The sequence below is a fragment of the Mus caroli genome, unplaced genomic scaffold (genome assembly GCF_978045245.1).
Source record: "Mus caroli unplaced genomic scaffold, Mus_caroli_1 scaffold_18, whole genome shotgun sequence".
Lineage (NCBI taxonomy): Eukaryota > Metazoa > Chordata > Mammalia > Rodentia > Muridae > Mus > Mus caroli.
Window position 1 is genome coordinate 48,162,351 of NW_028227273.1, and position 16,991 is coordinate 48,179,341.

At 50.2% G+C, this 16,991-nt stretch overlaps 1 protein-coding gene across 1 annotated transcript in view; it reads left to right on the forward strand.

The window, feature by feature from the left end:
- Ptk7 (protein tyrosine kinase 7 (inactive)) overlaps window positions 1-16,991 on the forward strand; it is a 68,925-nt gene that overhangs the window by 28,513 nt on the left and 23,421 nt on the right. The window contains exons 2-5 of the mRNA XM_021186463.2: window positions 12,784-13,071; window positions 13,725-13,827; window positions 14,137-14,327; window positions 14,422-14,572. Coding sequence (XP_021042122.1) covers window positions 12,784-13,071; window positions 13,725-13,827; window positions 14,137-14,327; window positions 14,422-14,572 — 733 coding nt within the window. The remainder of the gene's footprint in view (window positions 1-12,783; window positions 13,072-13,724; window positions 13,828-14,136; window positions 14,328-14,421; window positions 14,573-16,991) is intronic.

Sequence of the window (16,991 nt, forward strand, 5' to 3'; positions counted from 1 at the left end):
GCATGTGTGCGTGCAATTTCTGTTTTTATGGTGCTTGTGGCCAGGGTAGGCCGTCCTAGATCAAAGACGTCTGGCCGTGAGCTGCATGTTTTTGGTACTTTTAAAAATAATTTTAAGGAGTTGTTTCTATTTCTTCTTCTTCATCTGTTGATTTTTTTCATCTGTTGTTATTGATTTAGAAATTGAAATCCTTATCCTGCCATCTTTTGTCCAGAATGCATTTTCTAGATGATATATATATTTTGGGGGCTGGGGGGAGGGCGATAACTACCTTTTATTCAACTATGTGGATTCCAGGCATTGAGCTCAGGTCATCAGACTTGGTAATATAAATATTTTAAAGGTTATTATTTATTTTATGAATGTGAGTACACCATTGCTGTCTTCAGACACACTAGAAGAGAGCATCAGATCTCATTACGGGTGGTTGTGAGCCACCATGTGATTGCTTGGGAATTGAACTCAGGGCCTCTGGAAGAGCAGTCAGTGCTCTTAACCTCTGAGCCATCTCTCCAGGCCTAAATGATAATAAGTTTTAAAGTGTTGCTTTTGAGAGGGAAACTTGTCACTGTGTGTCTGTGAATCTGTGTCTGTGTGTCAGAAGCTGGGTATCAAGTCCAGAACTTTTTTTTTTTTTTTAATTTTTCGAGACAGGGTTTCTCTGTATAGCCCTGGCTGTCCTGGAACTCACTTTGTAGACCAGGCTGGCCTCGAACTCAGAAATCCGCCTGCCTCTGCCTCCTGAGTGCTGGGATTAAAGGCGTGTGCACCACGCCCGGCACTTTTTTTTCTTTTTAAGTAAAGTAGTGAGATACCATAGAGATGGCCCAGCGGTTAAGGGCACTGCTGTTCTTTTAGAGGCACTAAGGTCTGTTTCCCAGCTCCCATGTCAGTGGCCCACAGCTGACAGTTATTCCAGCTCCAGGAGTCTGACGCCCTCTCCTGGTCTCTGTGGGCACCTGCGCTCACATTGCATACAAACACACACAGACACCTAAATGCAAATTAAAAAAAAATAATAATAAAAAGGACACACTGGATCCCCTGGAACTGGAATTAGTTTAAGGATGGTGGTGAGCCTCCATGCGGGTGCTGAGAAGGGAACCTGGTTCCTCTGCAAGAGCAGCCAGTGGCCTCCCTGTTAAGGCATTGCTCCAGCCTAGTGAGTGGTGAGGTGTTGGCCTGGCATGCACAAGACTGTAAGGTTTAATCCCTCGCATTGCAGAGAGAACAAAAGAAACAAAAACAAAAAACAAAACAAAACAAAAAAACCCAAGTCGTTTGTCATGTGGTTAAGAGTTTGTAATGTCAGCAGTGTGGTGACATCTATGAGGAGCCACAGTGTGTCTGAAGAAGTCCAGTGGCTTGACTGTGATCACACAGCTGGCCCATCCAGGCCTTAGATGCCCCTTCAGTCCTGTATGGGAGCTGAGCAGAAGGCATGGCTGCGTTTACGACACATTGCAAGGCTTTGCCCACCTCTCCTGTACCTTTGTCAGCATTTTCCAGGCCCGTGGAAGTAGAAGTGGCAGAAGAGACAGTGTTTGGTGGCACGGACAAGGGTTCCACGCACCATCCTACCCCTGCCCCCCCCCCAGGACCCTCACACACAGTCTTGGGGGCCAGGAGTCTAATGACCTTGCCTCAAGCCATCAGCACTTCCAAGTTTTCCTTTCGATCTGCATTCTTCCCTTTGTGTCCCAGGTTGTCCTGACCCCTGACCTTTTAGGTCTTTGGGGAAGCGCCCCCTAAGACCACCGCCTGGGGGGGTGTGTGGCTCAGATGCAGCTGTTGGTAAAGATGAGTCTTCTCTGGGAAGGAAGGTGGGCTGAGTGTGGCCCTGACTGCTGGACCCTACCTCTAAAGGACAGCCCAGCTGCTGAGGGGCGCCTCAGCCTCCTGCACATATGTTTGACATCACTGCACGTCCCGGCCACGTGGCAGATGCCGCTTGCCACAGGCCTTCCACATCATGACATAGCAAAGCCATTTCCTCACATTCCGCTGCCTTGGCTGCTCGGGAAGTGGTTTGCAGAACATTTCTAAATATAAAAATAGGAGACTAATGATGCTCATGTCCCTTTGAAGCCAGCTGAGGTCCAGCCTCTCAGACGGCTTTTGGAGCAAAGAGGACGGAGAGCAGGAGAGGCAAGGCTGGGATGTGTGGGGCCCCGAGGATACCCAGACACAGCCTGGGGTGTGTGGGGCCCCAAGGATACCCAGACACAGGCTGGAGTGTGTGGGGCCCCGAGGATACCCAGACATAGGCTGGGATGTGTGGGGCCCCAAGGATACCCAGACACAGCCTGGGATATGTGGGGCCAGGGTGTTGAGGCCCCAAAGATACCTAGACAGTTGGGGGAAACAGGAGATCCTCTGCATGTAAGGAGGAAGGTATGTTGTAAAGATTGAAATTCAGGCTGTGGACACCTATGCTCAGCTACCTACTTAAAAAAATTTGTTTGTTTTCTAGACAGGGTTTCTCTGTGTAACACTGACTGTCCTGGAACTTGCTCTGTAGCTCAGGCTGGCCTCAAACTCTACCTGCTTCTGCCTCCTTAGTGCTGGGGTTAAAGGTGTGAACTACCATCAACTGGCTTTAAAAAATGATTTGTATTGCACTGGAGAGATGACTCAGCGGTTAAGAGCGCTGGCTGCTCTTCCAGAGGTCCTGAGTTCAATTCCCAGCAGCCACGTGGTGGCTCACAACCATCTGTAATGGGGTCTGATGTCCTCTTCAGCTACAGTCTTAAGATGAGCTATGGGTGTGTGTGTGTGTATTAAATCTTTTAAAAAATAATTTGTATTGAGACAGTCTCAGTATAGCCCTGGCTGTCATGGAACTTGCTATGTAGATTAAGATGACCTTGAACTCACAGAGATCTTCCTGCTTCTGCCTCCTGAGTTTGGGATTAAAGGTGTATGCTACCACACGCTACTGGTGGTTGTTATTATCACTTTAAGATTTGTTTTTATTCCTGTGTATCTGGTGTGTGTGTGTGTGTGTGTGCCCACGGAGGTAGAGGAGGCATCAGATTTCCTGGAGCAGCTTGATGTGGGTGCTGGGAACTGAACTTGGGTCCTTTGGAGGAGCAGCATGCTCTCCTTAACTACAGAGGCATATCTTCCTCTCTCTAAAAAGTAACACTTTTTTTTTTTTTTTTTGCTTCTCCTGCCCAAACTCAACAGTCCATTCATCACTTGGGGAGGGTGTGGATGCAGACCACAGGAAGGTAGCTTCAAAACAATGGAAATGGGAGTCAGCTGAAGTACAGAAGACACAATGTAAGGCAGTCTACATAAGTTAAAAATATCCAGTCTAGAGGCTGGAGAGATGGCTCAACAGTTAAGAAAGAGCACTGGCTGCTCTTCCAAAGTCCCCAGGTTCAAATCTCAGCATCCCCATGACAGTTCACAACTGTCAGTAATTCCAGCTACAAAACACCAATGTAAATCTAAACAAAAACAAACAAACTTGTTTCGGGGTTGAGAAGTTGGTCCAGCTTTTAGGAGCACTGACTGATTTTACAGAGGCCCTGAGTTCAGTTCCTTGCTCCTGTGTTAGATGCCTGTCACCTAACTCCAGCTTCAAGGCTATCTGACGCCCTCTTCTGGCCTCCATAAGTGTCTGCACCCACACACATAAACCTAGCTAAAAATAAAACAAAAATCTTTCAAAAATACTTACATGTAATGTAGATCAACTATCATATTTTAAAATGCTGCATCTAAACAAAAGGATTTATATTAAATCCAACAGAACAGTTGTGGGGAGGGGTATGGACAGGGAATTAGTGGACCAAAAAAAAAAAAAAAGATAAAAGAAAGCCCTTGGGACTGGAGAGATGGCTCAGTGGTTAAGAGCACCGACTGCTCTTCCAGAGGTCCTGAGTTCAAATCCCAGCAACCACATGGTGGCTCACAACCATCTGTAATGAGATCTGACGCCCTCTTCTGGTGCATCTGAAGACAGCTATAGTGTATTTAGATATAATAATAAATAAATCTTTTTAAAAAGGGGAAAAAAAAGAAAGCCCTTGCTTTTTCTGGTGACATCCTGGGAAGAATGTAGACCTGAGAGCCCAGGGCTAGGTACTCACTCTGGCGTTGATGAAGACGCCCTAACTCCAGGGTGTCTATAAACGTGTGCTGAGGGGCTGGGGAGTTGGCTCAGTGGGCAAAACCTTGCCGTATGAGGGTGAGGACCAGACTTCAGATCTCCAGAACCTACTTAATTGGGAGATAGGCATGGCCACTGCCTCTAATCACAGTGTACAGGAGGCAAGCTGGCAAGCTGGACACGCAGAAGCAAGGGTTCTCTGTTCAAGTGAGAGAGTCCACCTCTATAAGATAGAGAGTGATTGAGAAGCACACACTCGCATGTACATACTACACACACATCAGACACACCACACACACACACACGCACACACCATATGCTAGACGCCACAGATACACACACACACACACACACACACACACATTGTATCACACACAAATAGATACAAAAATAAATACTGCTGACCAGTGTTGAGAATTCCATGGCTCAGAAATAGCATAGCATCTTACAGAGCCTGGCAAGAGGCGTGCACCGTACAGGCATTGCTACAGTGGGACTCTTCCAGGGTGGAGCTGCTTTCTCTGTTCCGTTCAGTATGGTGACTGACAGCTATACCCGACTTCTTGTGTACCTCAAATGTGGCGAGTGGACAGAGTCTGAGGAAGAGAATTTTTAACTTTATTTCGTGTTTTATTTATTTATTTATTTATTTATTTATTTATTTGATTAAAGGCGTGCACCACCACTGCCCGGCTTTCTTTTTATTATTTTAAGAATTGGTGTTGTGTGTGTGTGTGTGTGATTTTTTGTATATCATTTAGGTGCCCAAAGGGTTCAGAGAGCTTTAGATCCCACAAAAGATGGTTGTGGGCCACCCGATGTGAGTGCTGGGTCCTCTAGAAGAGCAGGCAGTACTTAACTGTTGAGCTGTCTCTCCAGCTCGCTTGGATGTCATTTCACATTAAGTTAAATTTAAACAGCCTCATGTGAGCTGGGGGTGGTGCAGAAAGCTGTTCAAGGCTCCCGTTTTCCAAATCTGAAAGTCAGGCCCATAGAAGAAAATCAAATTTTGGCTATCTTAGATGAAAGTAAATCTAGAACCCTATTTCAGGGCAGTCACGTGACAGTTCCCAGCCCAGCCTGGGGGTCAAACGACTGTTTCATGGTGGTCTCTTAAGACCATTGGAAAACACATTACAATTCATATCAGAAGCAAAATTACACATATGAAATAGCAACAAAAATAATGTTATGGTTTGGGGGAGGGTCACCACAATGTGAGGAACTGTAGTAAAGGGTTGTAGCATCAGGGAGGCTGAGGACCACTGCCACACATGCTCATGGGGTACTTTTCCTAGTGTCCTAGTCACCAGGAGGGGCGCAGAAGCATCACCACACAGACAAAAATGTCAGCCCTCCTCTGTGGCACGTGGCCTCCTCCGTGGCATGGGAACACAGTAGAGAATCTCATTAGGAGGCTAAGCCCAGGAGAGGGGAGGGTCACAGGGAAGGTGACAGATTCCCCCTCCACTGTGCCCCCAGCTGCCTCGGGCCCAGTGCACCTGCCGTGTGGAGAGGGTCACAAGTAATCCCTCTAAGGCCTGGCCCCACATTTTCCAAAGGAGAGCCAACTGTGCGCAGCTGCAGGCTGGGGTGGGGACACGGCCTGGAGAGCGGAGCCTCTGAGTCTCCAACACTTCCCAGCGTCCTCGGAGCTAATTAACTCAGAGTTATGGGCAAGGGTGATCGGCTCAGGTTATGTTCTAGGAGGACTAGAACCCAGGTCTCCCTGGCCCATATTTCTTTTTCATGAGCAGCATTCCGCTCTGAGCCGAGTCTTTGCTGCTGCCACGGCTGCTTCCTTGAAGACACGCACAGATGTTTGGGGGGGTGAAGTACATCTGTCGGGTCCTACCCTGCCCATAGAAGACGGGGAGGTGTCATACCTATGATGTGGCCAGTGGCTTTGGAGCCCTGAAGCCTCAACTCTCTGCTTGGATCCACGTGGTGACAGACACACGTGCTTATCCTTAGACCTGTCGGTGCTGAACTACGTGTAAAGTGGGTGGGAAAGGATATCTCAACCCGGAGGCACAGATAACAAACAGCCTGGGGGACCTGGGAGGTGACTGGGCGTGCAGTTCATTCCTGAGAGGTTCCCACCGAGGCAGAGATGTAGTCCTCAGACATTAATCCTGGAAAGGTGGCTCAGCAGTTGAAACTGCTGGTTGCTTTTCCAAAGGACCAAGGTTGCTTCCCAACACCCCAGTCAACTTGCCTATAGTCCTAGCAGGCAAGAGAGTAGGAAGTTCAAGGCCACCCTCTGCTGTATAGCAGGCCGCCATAGGCTGCGTGAAAGCCAGCCTCAAGGAAGAATGACAAAGCGGGCTGGAGTGGTCGCTGAGCAGTTAGGACTGCTTGCTGCTCTTGCAAGGACCTGGGTTCGGTTCCCAGGACCCACATTCCTCATGTCCATGAATAACTCCAAGATTCCAAGGGGGGATCTGATACCCTCTTCTGGTCCCCAAGGTCACCTATACACATGCTGCATAACTTAAACAGACACAGACATATAAATAAATTTTAAAGAGAAGAGAATTGAAGTTTCCACATGGAGAGACTTGTGTTGGGGACTGTCTCTTTGTAGGACAGGAGCCCGGCTGCTCTCTAACCTGGAACATTTGTGCCTCACAAGGTGAAGGCTACTTGTCCTGGCATGTGCCTTAGTGTTGCTCCAGAAATGGCATGGAAACCTGGCACACTGTGGCTCATTTCTGTTGATACTGCTCCAGCAAGATCCACTCAGGTCCAGGTTCCAGGGGCCACCTGAAGATAAGGATCTTCCTCAGAGGAACCTGGAACCCTGGAGCTCTGGTGTGCAAGACTTAGCCAGGTTTGTATGACTGGCGGCTCTTGGGTATAGAGGAGGTAATACAGTCTCTCTCTTGAACATACACTACCATGTAAAGTGCCCTGTGGTGTCCCAGAGCCTGTACCTGGGAGGCTTGGGCTGGCAAGGTACAGCTCAGTAACTCGAGTTGCAGAGGCTTGGTCCAAAGGGTGGGGTTTTACAAGAGGGAGATGAAGGAATTAGAATTCTTTAGTTACATTATGCAGGTTCTGAGCCCTGTACGGGATGTGGAGGCATTTCCCCCCCACAGGTCAGAGGGTTTGCCCTTGAGAGATGGGCAGCTGAAGTGGATTCTTCGTGCAGTGAATGAGCCAGAATTGCTGAGAACCGGAGTGAAAGCTTCCTGTTGCTTGGCCGGGGTGGGGCCACATCTGTGTAATCTCAGCCCTTGGGAGGCAGAGGCAGGAGGGGCTCAGATTCAAGGTAGGCTTCAACGACACTGTAAGACCCTGTCGGTCAAGAGCGAGGACTAGCGCCAGCCACGTCTTCTGATGTACTCATTTAATCCCTCACTCAGAGGGCTGAGACGGACGGATCTCCGTTAGCCACAGGTCAGCCTGATCTACATAGCAAGCGCCAGGCCAGCCATGGCTTCATCTCGGGACCTTTTTGCAAGGAGTACCCTCGTGCACATGCCAAGGGCTGGGTGTGTAATTCCGTGGGAGAGCACTTTGCTTCAGCATGTACAGGCCTTGAGCTTGAACCCCAGTACCACAAAACAAAATCCCCCAAACCAAACTGTTTGCTGTTCCTTCCATATAGCGGCGGTGTTGACACAAATGTATAAGCACACACCCAAGCGCACAGACTGGGTGGGTCTGGAGCCCAGAGAACAACCAGGGCTTGGGTGTTAGATCAGGGTTGTGTATCAGGTGTGCTTCAGTGTCAGGCATAGAGCAGGCGTGGAGATTGGCCTTTGTTTTTCTCTTTAAGATGAGACTCATTCTCTTTTCTTCTTCTTCTTCTTCTTCTTCTTCTTCTTCTTCTTCTTCTTCTTCTTCTTCTTCTTCTTCTTCTTCTTCTTCTTCTTCTCTTTCTTCTCCTTCTCCTTCTCCCTCCCCCTCCTCCTCCCCCTCCTCCTCCTCCCTCCTCCTCCTCCTCCTCCTTCTTCTTCTTTGATTTATTTATTTAATGTGACCACGCTGTCACTCTCTTTAGACACACCAGAAGAGGGCATCAGATCCTATTACAGATGGTTGTGAGCCACCATGTGGTTCCTGGGATTTGAAATCAAGTCTTCTGGAAGAGCAGTCGGCTCCCTTAACCACTGAGCCATCTCTCCAGCCCTGGCTTTTTTTTTTTTTTTTTTTTTTTCTTTAAAGAGGCTAGGACTAGGGGCTGGTGAGATGGCTCAGTGCTTAAGAGCACCAACTGCTCTTCCCGAGGTCCTGAGTTCAAATCCCAGCAACCACATGGTGGCTCACAACCCTCCATAATGAGATCTGATGATCTCTTCTGGGGTGTCTGAAGTTAGCTACAGTGTACTTATGTATAATAATAAATAAATCTTAGGGCCAGAGCAAGCAGGGACTGAGTGAGTAGAGTTGACCGGAGCAAGCGGGGCCGACCGCAGCGAGCAGGGTTGAATGGAGCAAGCAGAGGTCCTAAAATGCAGTTCCCAACAGCCACAGGAAGGCTCACAACCATCAGTACAGCTACAGTGTACTCACATACATAAAATAAATCTTAAAAAAAAAAGAGTACTGTAAGTGTCTGTGTAGTGGACTGTTAACGAGCCAGAGGTAAAGCGCAGAAAGCGCCTTCATGAGGTGTTTGAAGCTTGAGCTAGGGATTCTGTGTGGTAGAGAGATAGCTCTGCCTACATCTTGTTGCTAAGGAGATAGCTCTGCCTACATCTTGTTGCTAAGGAGATTCTTGGGTTGCTCATGCCCACAGGCAAAGCTCCTACCACCTGCTCCCTTTCTGGATGTTCCCTGGTAGATGTGGCCCTCAGATACATAAATCCACTTAGCCCCTGATCAGCCTGGTGTCGCGGCACCCCCAGATTATACCTGGGTAGGGCTGCTTGGTGGCAGGCAAACTGCCATTACGTAGTAGGTTGCTGTGCTGCAGCTCCACAGGGTCCAGTGAAGAGAGGCAGTGCAGCTTTAGGAGACCCGAGTCCAGAGAAGGCCTTTCTCAGACCATCCCTCTAGTTAGAGGTAAGGACAAGAAATGAAACCACCTTGGGATAGGTACCACCTTAGTCCCCAAAAGCCGCCTCTGCACAAAGCTAAGAGCTCCTGGGGTCTGGCATCACTTGCCGGGGACTCTCCGGTTCCCCAAAACGTCGATGGAGCAATGTTTACAATGAGCCATACAGGTTGGCAGCCGGGGCACATTCCCACTGCCTTCTAAGCAAATGTGGGGGCCACTGAGCAGGGCCTCTGAGAAGCCCGGAGGCTCCTTTCTGCTGGCTTTGGAAACATCTCAGTGTACCCCAGCCAGGCACTAACCAGGACCTGCTGTGAGCTGACGTCAAGACAGAGGCCCCTGGGAGGCCCGGCTTTGATGTTTCCCAGGCCATGTCATAGGGGTGCAGGATGGCGGAGGCTCTGAGTGGCAGTCTGGGAATGCTGCGGCTCTGGTCACAGCTAGCTCTAGAGGAGCATAGTCCTGACCCCAGGATGTGGAAAGCTGGGGGTGGGGGCTGAGCCGAGTCCCTCAGAGTTACTTACATAGGCTCTTCTCAGGTTTCTGCAGCAGGTGGTCTGGGGCTCCTGTACCCTCAGGGTCTATCCTGACGTCCCACCCACCATCTGGTTGATCTCTGCTCCCTGGGGGTGATTTCTCATCTGTCTAGGCTTTGGCACATCCCAGAGCTTTGGCGTGAGGAGAGTTGTCTAATATTCTGAGACGTTGAATCCTTGCGCAGGAAGAGAGTTCCTGGGCTTAACAGTAGTTGCCTCTTACCAAAGGTGAATTCCGGTCAAGGCATTTCACACACACACACAGAGCTGCATTGTGGCTCACAAGATCTTCCTGTGGGAAGAACACAGAGCGCAACAGGATCAGACTTGGCTCTGCCTGAAGCTGAACACACTCTAATATATCCTTAGAAATAAAATAAGCCAGCCGGGCGGTGGTGGCGCACGCCTTTAATCCCAGCACTCGGGAGGCAGAGGCAGGCAGATTTCTGAGTTCGAGGCCAGCCTGGTCTACAAAGTGAGTTCCAGGACAGCCAGGGCTACACAGAAAAACCCTGTCTCGAACCCCCCCCCCAAAAAAAAAAAAAGCGTTTAAGGGAATTAAAAAACCCACACATGCAATTAGGTTGCCCACCCCCCAAATTTTTTCATCCGTTTAACCAGTGAGATGGTTAAACCTCTGGCCCTTACCATCACACTTGGTGAATAACCCAAGTTCAATTCCTGGAACCCATATGGTGGAAGGGGAGAACCAACTATAACTAATTATCCTCAGATAGGCAATCTGCCTACAGAAGACCTGAGTTCAATCCCCAGAGCCCACATAAAAATCCAGGTGTGGTGGCATGTGCTTGGAACCTAGTACCAGAGGGGCATAAGACAGGCTCCCGTGGGGTTCACTGGCCAGACAGCCTGGCCTACTTGATAAGTTCCAGATGAGTGAGAGACCCTGACTCCGGACACAAAATGGAGTGGTATCTGAGGTTGACCTCTGACCTCTCCATACGTGTGTGCACACGTGGATGGATGCATACGCACAACACTTGTTTTGTTTTTTAAGACTCATGTGTTTTAAGCAAGTTTACAATCTTGGGTTCGACTGTATTCATACTATTATAAGCAGCAAGTTGGACACCCTGACTGTCACCCTGACTGTCATAGGCGATGTCTCTGCTTTTTGGTGAACATCCTGGAGTCATGGGTTGAGGGTCCCAAGATTTGCATTTACAGAGGACTGTGGAGTAGAGCTGATTCTGTCAGCCACAGGCGGAAGTGGGCAAATGCGCCTGATGCCGGGGGCCACCCTAGACATGAATTTTTCTTCCGGTCACCCAGTGTTCTCTGAGTGTCTTTGTGAGCCTGGAATTGTCTGTGGGAGGCAGGTCTGCCACACTGCCTGACTGTGAGGAAACCGACTCCCCCTGGTAGGATCGGATGTTTCCAGGAAGAGCGTGAGATGAGGGGCTGGCTTCTTTAGGTTTTGGGCATGGAGTTGTAACATGTAAGTTGTCTGACCTTTAGTTATTCCTTCCTATTTCTGGGCCTGAGTTTGCATAGAGTTCCACACCGCAAAGGGTTTTGTACCATGATGCCTAGTGGGGACAGGGCCACACCCCTGTGGAGTATTTAGAAATGGATGGGGAGTGTCTGCGTTGGCACAGTAACCAAGGTGCCTAAAGGCATGTTTGTTAACTGGCACAGTGGGTGGGATCACCCTGCTTGGTAGAGAATTGGTTTGCACAGAGAACCAACAGGACCCCATTGAGAGGGAAGAAGGGTGCTTTGAGGACATTGCCAGCTCCCTGAATGTTTTGTGTTAGGGGTGGTGGGCCTTTGGGAAGGTTGGAAGATAGACTGTTTTCAGAGTAGCCTCTTCTCTAGGCTGTTAGTCCTGTTAGATCCTAGGACTTGTATTAACTCTGAGAAGGCAGAATCTCAGGCCTGAAGAACCAAACCTCATCTCTAGAGTCTTTCGGGAGTGTTGGCTGGGCTGTGACTGCTCCCCAGTGACTTGGCCCCAAGCCTGCTTCTTCCTGGTGGCTGGGAACATCTCTTCCACATTTAAGCCCGCCTGCCCTCCCGGTGGTTCTGTGACTCTGCCAGGCACCCACATGGCATGAACAAAGCCTACCATGTTACTTGTGACACTGCTATAACGTTGCCCCGCCCCGCCCCGCCCATCTGCACAGCACAGGTGCTTGCTTTGCCCCTGTTGCCCCTGGCCCTGGTTCTGCCTCTGGTTTCGGGGGTGGAGGCTCCTTGTTCATAGTTGTCTCCTTAGTTGGGGCTAAAACTGAGTGACCGTGTGCAGGAGGCTTTGCATATAGATCTGTGGCCTGATAGACCGGACATCAGGGTGACCTCAGTACATCTTGGCCATAGCCTTTGTGTCTTGAGAACTTCTGCTTCTCCAGTGAGAGGGTGATGTCTCGGGGGCTGCAGAGCACCGTGGATGGGCTTCAGAGCCACGGCTGCCTTCGTGGCTGGTACTCTAGGGTTCTCTGGCTAAGTTGTCATTTTCCCATGATGTTCAAGTCAAGATCAGACTTTATTCTGTGCCTTCCCTCTGGGGTAGGCAAGGGAGGGTCGGGTTACTTTTCCCGTCCCCTGGTCCCCAGCCTAGCGTCGGTCTTGTAGGTCTGGGGCCCTTGTCTTTGGGAAGCCCGGTGTGATCAGCCCCACCCAGCCCTCAGGGTTCCCGCTTTCCACACCATCCACTTGGCATTTACACAGACATATCTTGTATATTTGTCCGTCCTATCCTCAGAGCTCAAGGCTCCCTGACTGGGGACATTTTTTTAAAAAAAGATTTATTTATTATTATAAATAAGTACACTGTAGCTGTCTTTAGACACACCAGAAGAGGGCGTCAGATCTCATTACAGATGGTTGTGAGCCACCATGTGGTTTCTGGGATTTGAACTCAGGACCTTTGGAAGAGCAGTCGGTGCTCTTAACCACTGAGCCATCTCATCAGCCTGACCGGGGACATTTTTGTCTGGATTCCAACACAGTTGGAACTCCTCTGAGGACCTCTGCAACTATAGCATTGTTATTTGTGCCTCTGTTTATTGACCAGCCATGGCTGTGCCCCGTTCCCCACTGTGTTAGGTCAGAGGCATCAGCTCCTCCTGACCCTGCTTCTCCCACGTCTGCGTCCGCAGGTGCCCAAGCCGCTATCGTCTTTATCAAGGAGCCGTCCTCCCAGGATGCACTTCAAGGGCGCCGGGCGCTACTCCGGTGTGAAGTGGAGGCTCCGGACCGGGTGCACGTGTACTGGCTGCTCAATGGAGTGCCTGTCCAGGACACCGAGCGACGGTTTGCCCAGGGGAGCAGCCTGAGTTTCTCAGCTGTGGACCGGCTCCAGGATTCTGGTGCTTTCCAGTGTGTGGCTCGGGATAACGTCACTGGAGAGGAAGCCCGCAGTACCAATGCCTCCTTCAACATCAAATGTGAGTGAGAGCCTGTGGAGGGAGGGTGCTGTGCCTGGTGGCGCAGCCTTCAGCCTCAGCAGCTGAGGCCTGGGAGCCTCTGCCTCGGTTTCTCCTGCTGCCAGTTGAATGGGGCAGAGAGAGCTCATTTGTGATACTGCTTGTGTGGATGAGAGGGAGTTAATAGGCTCCTATTGCTTCCTTCTCTCCCTCCTCACTTTTCCACCATCTTTGCATCTTCTTCCTCACCCTGTCCTCTCCCCTCCCCTCTCATCCATCCTTCTAAACCCGCCTTTCCCTTTTCTTTGCTATAGTTTGGACCTAGGGTCCCATACATGCTGAACACACACTATTACCACAGACAGAGTACCGTCCATCTTTCCCACCCTCCCCCACTGCTTCGAGTCTCTGTCCCTTTTATCTACTGGAGGCTTTCATTGAAGTCCTTGGCGTGTATTAAATTTGACCCACCAGGGACAGGGCATGTGCTCTGTGTCTGGACCCACAGCCTTGACTTCAGCTTCACAGTACTCGTGTGTGTGTGTGTGTGTGTGTGTGTGTGTGTGTGTGTGTGTGTGTAAGACGGGTACACGCCTAAGGGCTCCGTGGTGCCCTCCTTCCCCTCCACCTTCCCACCTTTGCTCTGCTCACTGTAACTGTGGCATCTGCTCCAGGGATCGAGGCAGGTCCTGTGGTCCTGAAGCACCCAGCCTCAGAAGCTGAGATCCAGCCCCAGACCCAGGTCACACTGCGATGTCACATTGATGGGCACCCTCGGTAAGGAGCCATGGAGGATGGGATGTCACCCCAAGTCCTAGAATCCGTGCAGATGGACTTTGCTTCATGCTGGCACCACTCCCACCGGCCTCTAGTAGCTGGAGAAGGGGGAATACTGCATGAATGGCCCTAGACTCTGGGAACTGAGCGATCTGGATTTGTTTGCTTTTACCCCTGAACTAATGTTTGCCCTTACGCAGACTGTTTTCCCTTCCCAGGCCCATTCCTCCACTTGTAAACTGGAGTACCCGGTTAGATGTCTTATTCTGTACCCCTCTTCCCAAGCTTATGAATGCCCATGTCCTACAGGCCTACCTACCAGTGGTTCCGAGATGGGACCCCCCTATCTGATGATCAGAGCACCCACACCGTCAGCAGCAGGGAGAGGAACCTGACCCTACGGCCAGCCAGTCCCGAACATAGTGGCCTCTACTCCTGCTGTGCCCACAATGCCTTTGGCCAGGCCTGCAGCAGCCAAAACTTCACTTTGAGTGTTGCAGGTGAGCCTGTGGTGGGAATGGAAGAGGGGAGGCAGGGCTAGGAGGGGCTCACTGCCATGCCTGCTCACCTCCTCCGCGCCTCCCCTTGCCACAGATGAAAGCTTTGCCAGGGTGGTGCTGGCACCTCAGGATGTTGTTGTAGCAAGGAACGAGGAGGCCATGTTCCATTGCCAGTTTTCAGCCCAGCCACCCCCGAGCCTGCAGTGGATCTTTGAAGATGAGACTCCCATCACTAACCGAAGCCGGTAAGACGTCTGGGTGTGATTCGGTCCAAGTCCAGACACTAGAACTTTGTTCTTCGTGAACTTGTATTTCTTCAAGTTCTCAGCAGATGGCAGCAAGATGTCCTAATGTCACTGAAAGAGTCTTCCCCAAGGGAAGGCTCTGGGAAAATGCCTTCTGTCATTCCCACACGGACGCTCCATGGTTGGACCTTGATTCCCTTCTCTTGTTGTCCGCATGTGTCCTCTGGGCTGGGAGAGCAGAGTCCTTTGGTACCCAAGGGTTGCCAAAGAGGCAGAGTCAGCACAGCCTGCTGTAGACACGAGCCTGTGCTCCATCTGCAGCCTCCTGAACAGCCAAGAACTTCAGCCTCCCCACTTCTCACAGCAGCCCTGCTCGACACCCCGTGGTGTTCAGTGATGTGCTGAAGAATATGGACAGGTTGAAAGCCATGTGATCATCCAGCAGGATGTTTTGGAGGAAATTGGAAATAAAGTTAGGAACGGAGTTGTAAAAATAGCTAAAGAAGCTCAGAACACCAGAGAGAAGGCTGGGGCTAGGGACTAGGGGCTGTGTGGTCACGGTCTGCATTGGAAGATACAAGACAGTACTGAACTCAGAACACCCGTAAAGCTTCAGAAATTCGCCTGATGTAATTGTCCGAGGCGCCTTGCCTTAGTCCGCAAACCTAGGCCTCGTCTTGGGAGCTTCTGGCCTCTGTACCATCTAATCTAGGCCTAGGATGTTTTCAGCCTCTGAGACTGGCTGCTGCATAAACTCACTTTTTCTAGTTCTTTCTGAGCTTTGAGCTGGCTGATTCAACTCCTCTCCTGCCCAAGCTGTCTGATTTAATCTGGCTTCTGGGCTTCTCCGGAACCGCTCTGCTTGGCCTCAGACAAAGTCCAGCAATCTGTTCTAATCTTGTAGCTCCTTCTCATGCTCTGGCTCATTCTGTCTTTATCTTGTTTTCTCTTCATCTTGTCTCTGTAAAACTCTCCAGGTAAGCCTGCCTCCTCCCCTTCTCTTGTCTCTCCGCACTGCTCTCTTAAGAAGCCTCCCTTTCCTCTCACGAGAGCGGGGCAGATCCTATTCTGTCAAATCTTTCTCTGATCTATTATTTTTGTCTACCATTCAATTAGACATCACTTTCAAACACCAGTGCTTCCTTCTACAAACTAACTTTACCTTCATTGTTTGGGATTAAAAGTGTGTGCTAAGGACTGAGCCATGCCACAACTAGAAACAGATTTCCTTCTAGTAAATGATCCACTCTCGGGGTTCACAGTGTGACTAAATACCCTGCAACAACACCCACACTTTCAGAGGAAGCAAATGTCTCTGAAAGGTTCAGGAGGCTCACCCTTGTGTTGGGATGCTTGCCCAGACTCTAGGAGAGGAAAGGACACTTTTGTGGTACCAGGCATGACTGTGGTCACTGGGGCTGGGGTTCCCTAGGTTAGGGGCTTTAGTCCTAAGGACATGATCAGGCCGTCTAATTTGGCTGATAGGCCCTTGTCCCTGACGCTGGGCACCCGACAGAAAGGTGGTCCCGCTGTCCTGACATCTTCCTTTCTATCACTTACACTGCACTTTGCTCCGCCCTCCTTCCCCAAGGTTGAGTTTCTTGTGGTTGGAAAACGCGCCTACAAACTGAGTGGGGTGACTCGTGCCCATAATCCTAAGAAGATGAGGCAGGAGAATGTAAAGTTTGAGGTCAGGGGCTTGTTGGGTCATGTGATTGATGGGTGTTTTAGCTTGGGTTCTATTGCGGGACTGTATGCCACACTGGGTGTAGCTTGAGCATAGGAGACCTCAAAGCCCACTTCCACAGTGTACACTGCCTCCAACAAGGCCACACCTCCTAATGGTGCCATTCTTAATGAGGCAAGCATTCACACACATGAGTTTATGGGGGCCAAATCTATTCACATCACCACCGTGAGCAGGCGTTAAAACCTGTGTTCAGATCCCCAGTGCCTGTGTCAGAACGCTAGGTGTGGCAGTAGACATGTGTAACCCGGTGCTGAGGGGCAGAGATCTGGGGGCTTGTTGGCCAGCCAGTCAAGCTGAAATGGTAAACCCCAGGTAGAGAGAGTGAGGGACCCTGTCTCATAATGTAGGGTGAAGCGATGAGACATCTGACATTAACCTTTGACCCAGACATGTACACACACACACACACACACACACACACACTCACAACATGCTACACTCTCACATTGCACACATACACACACACACACACCCCACGCACACAAATTTCGGCCACTCTTTAGGTAAAGTCTAGCTTGGGTAATATAGTAAGTTTGAAGCCATCCTGGAAAGATAGCCCAGTGGTTAAGAACACCGGTTGTTCCTCCAGGGGAACCAGGTTTGATTTTTCAGCTCAGAGCCACCTGTAACTCCAGTTTCAGGGGATCTGAGGCCCTCTTTTGTCCGCTC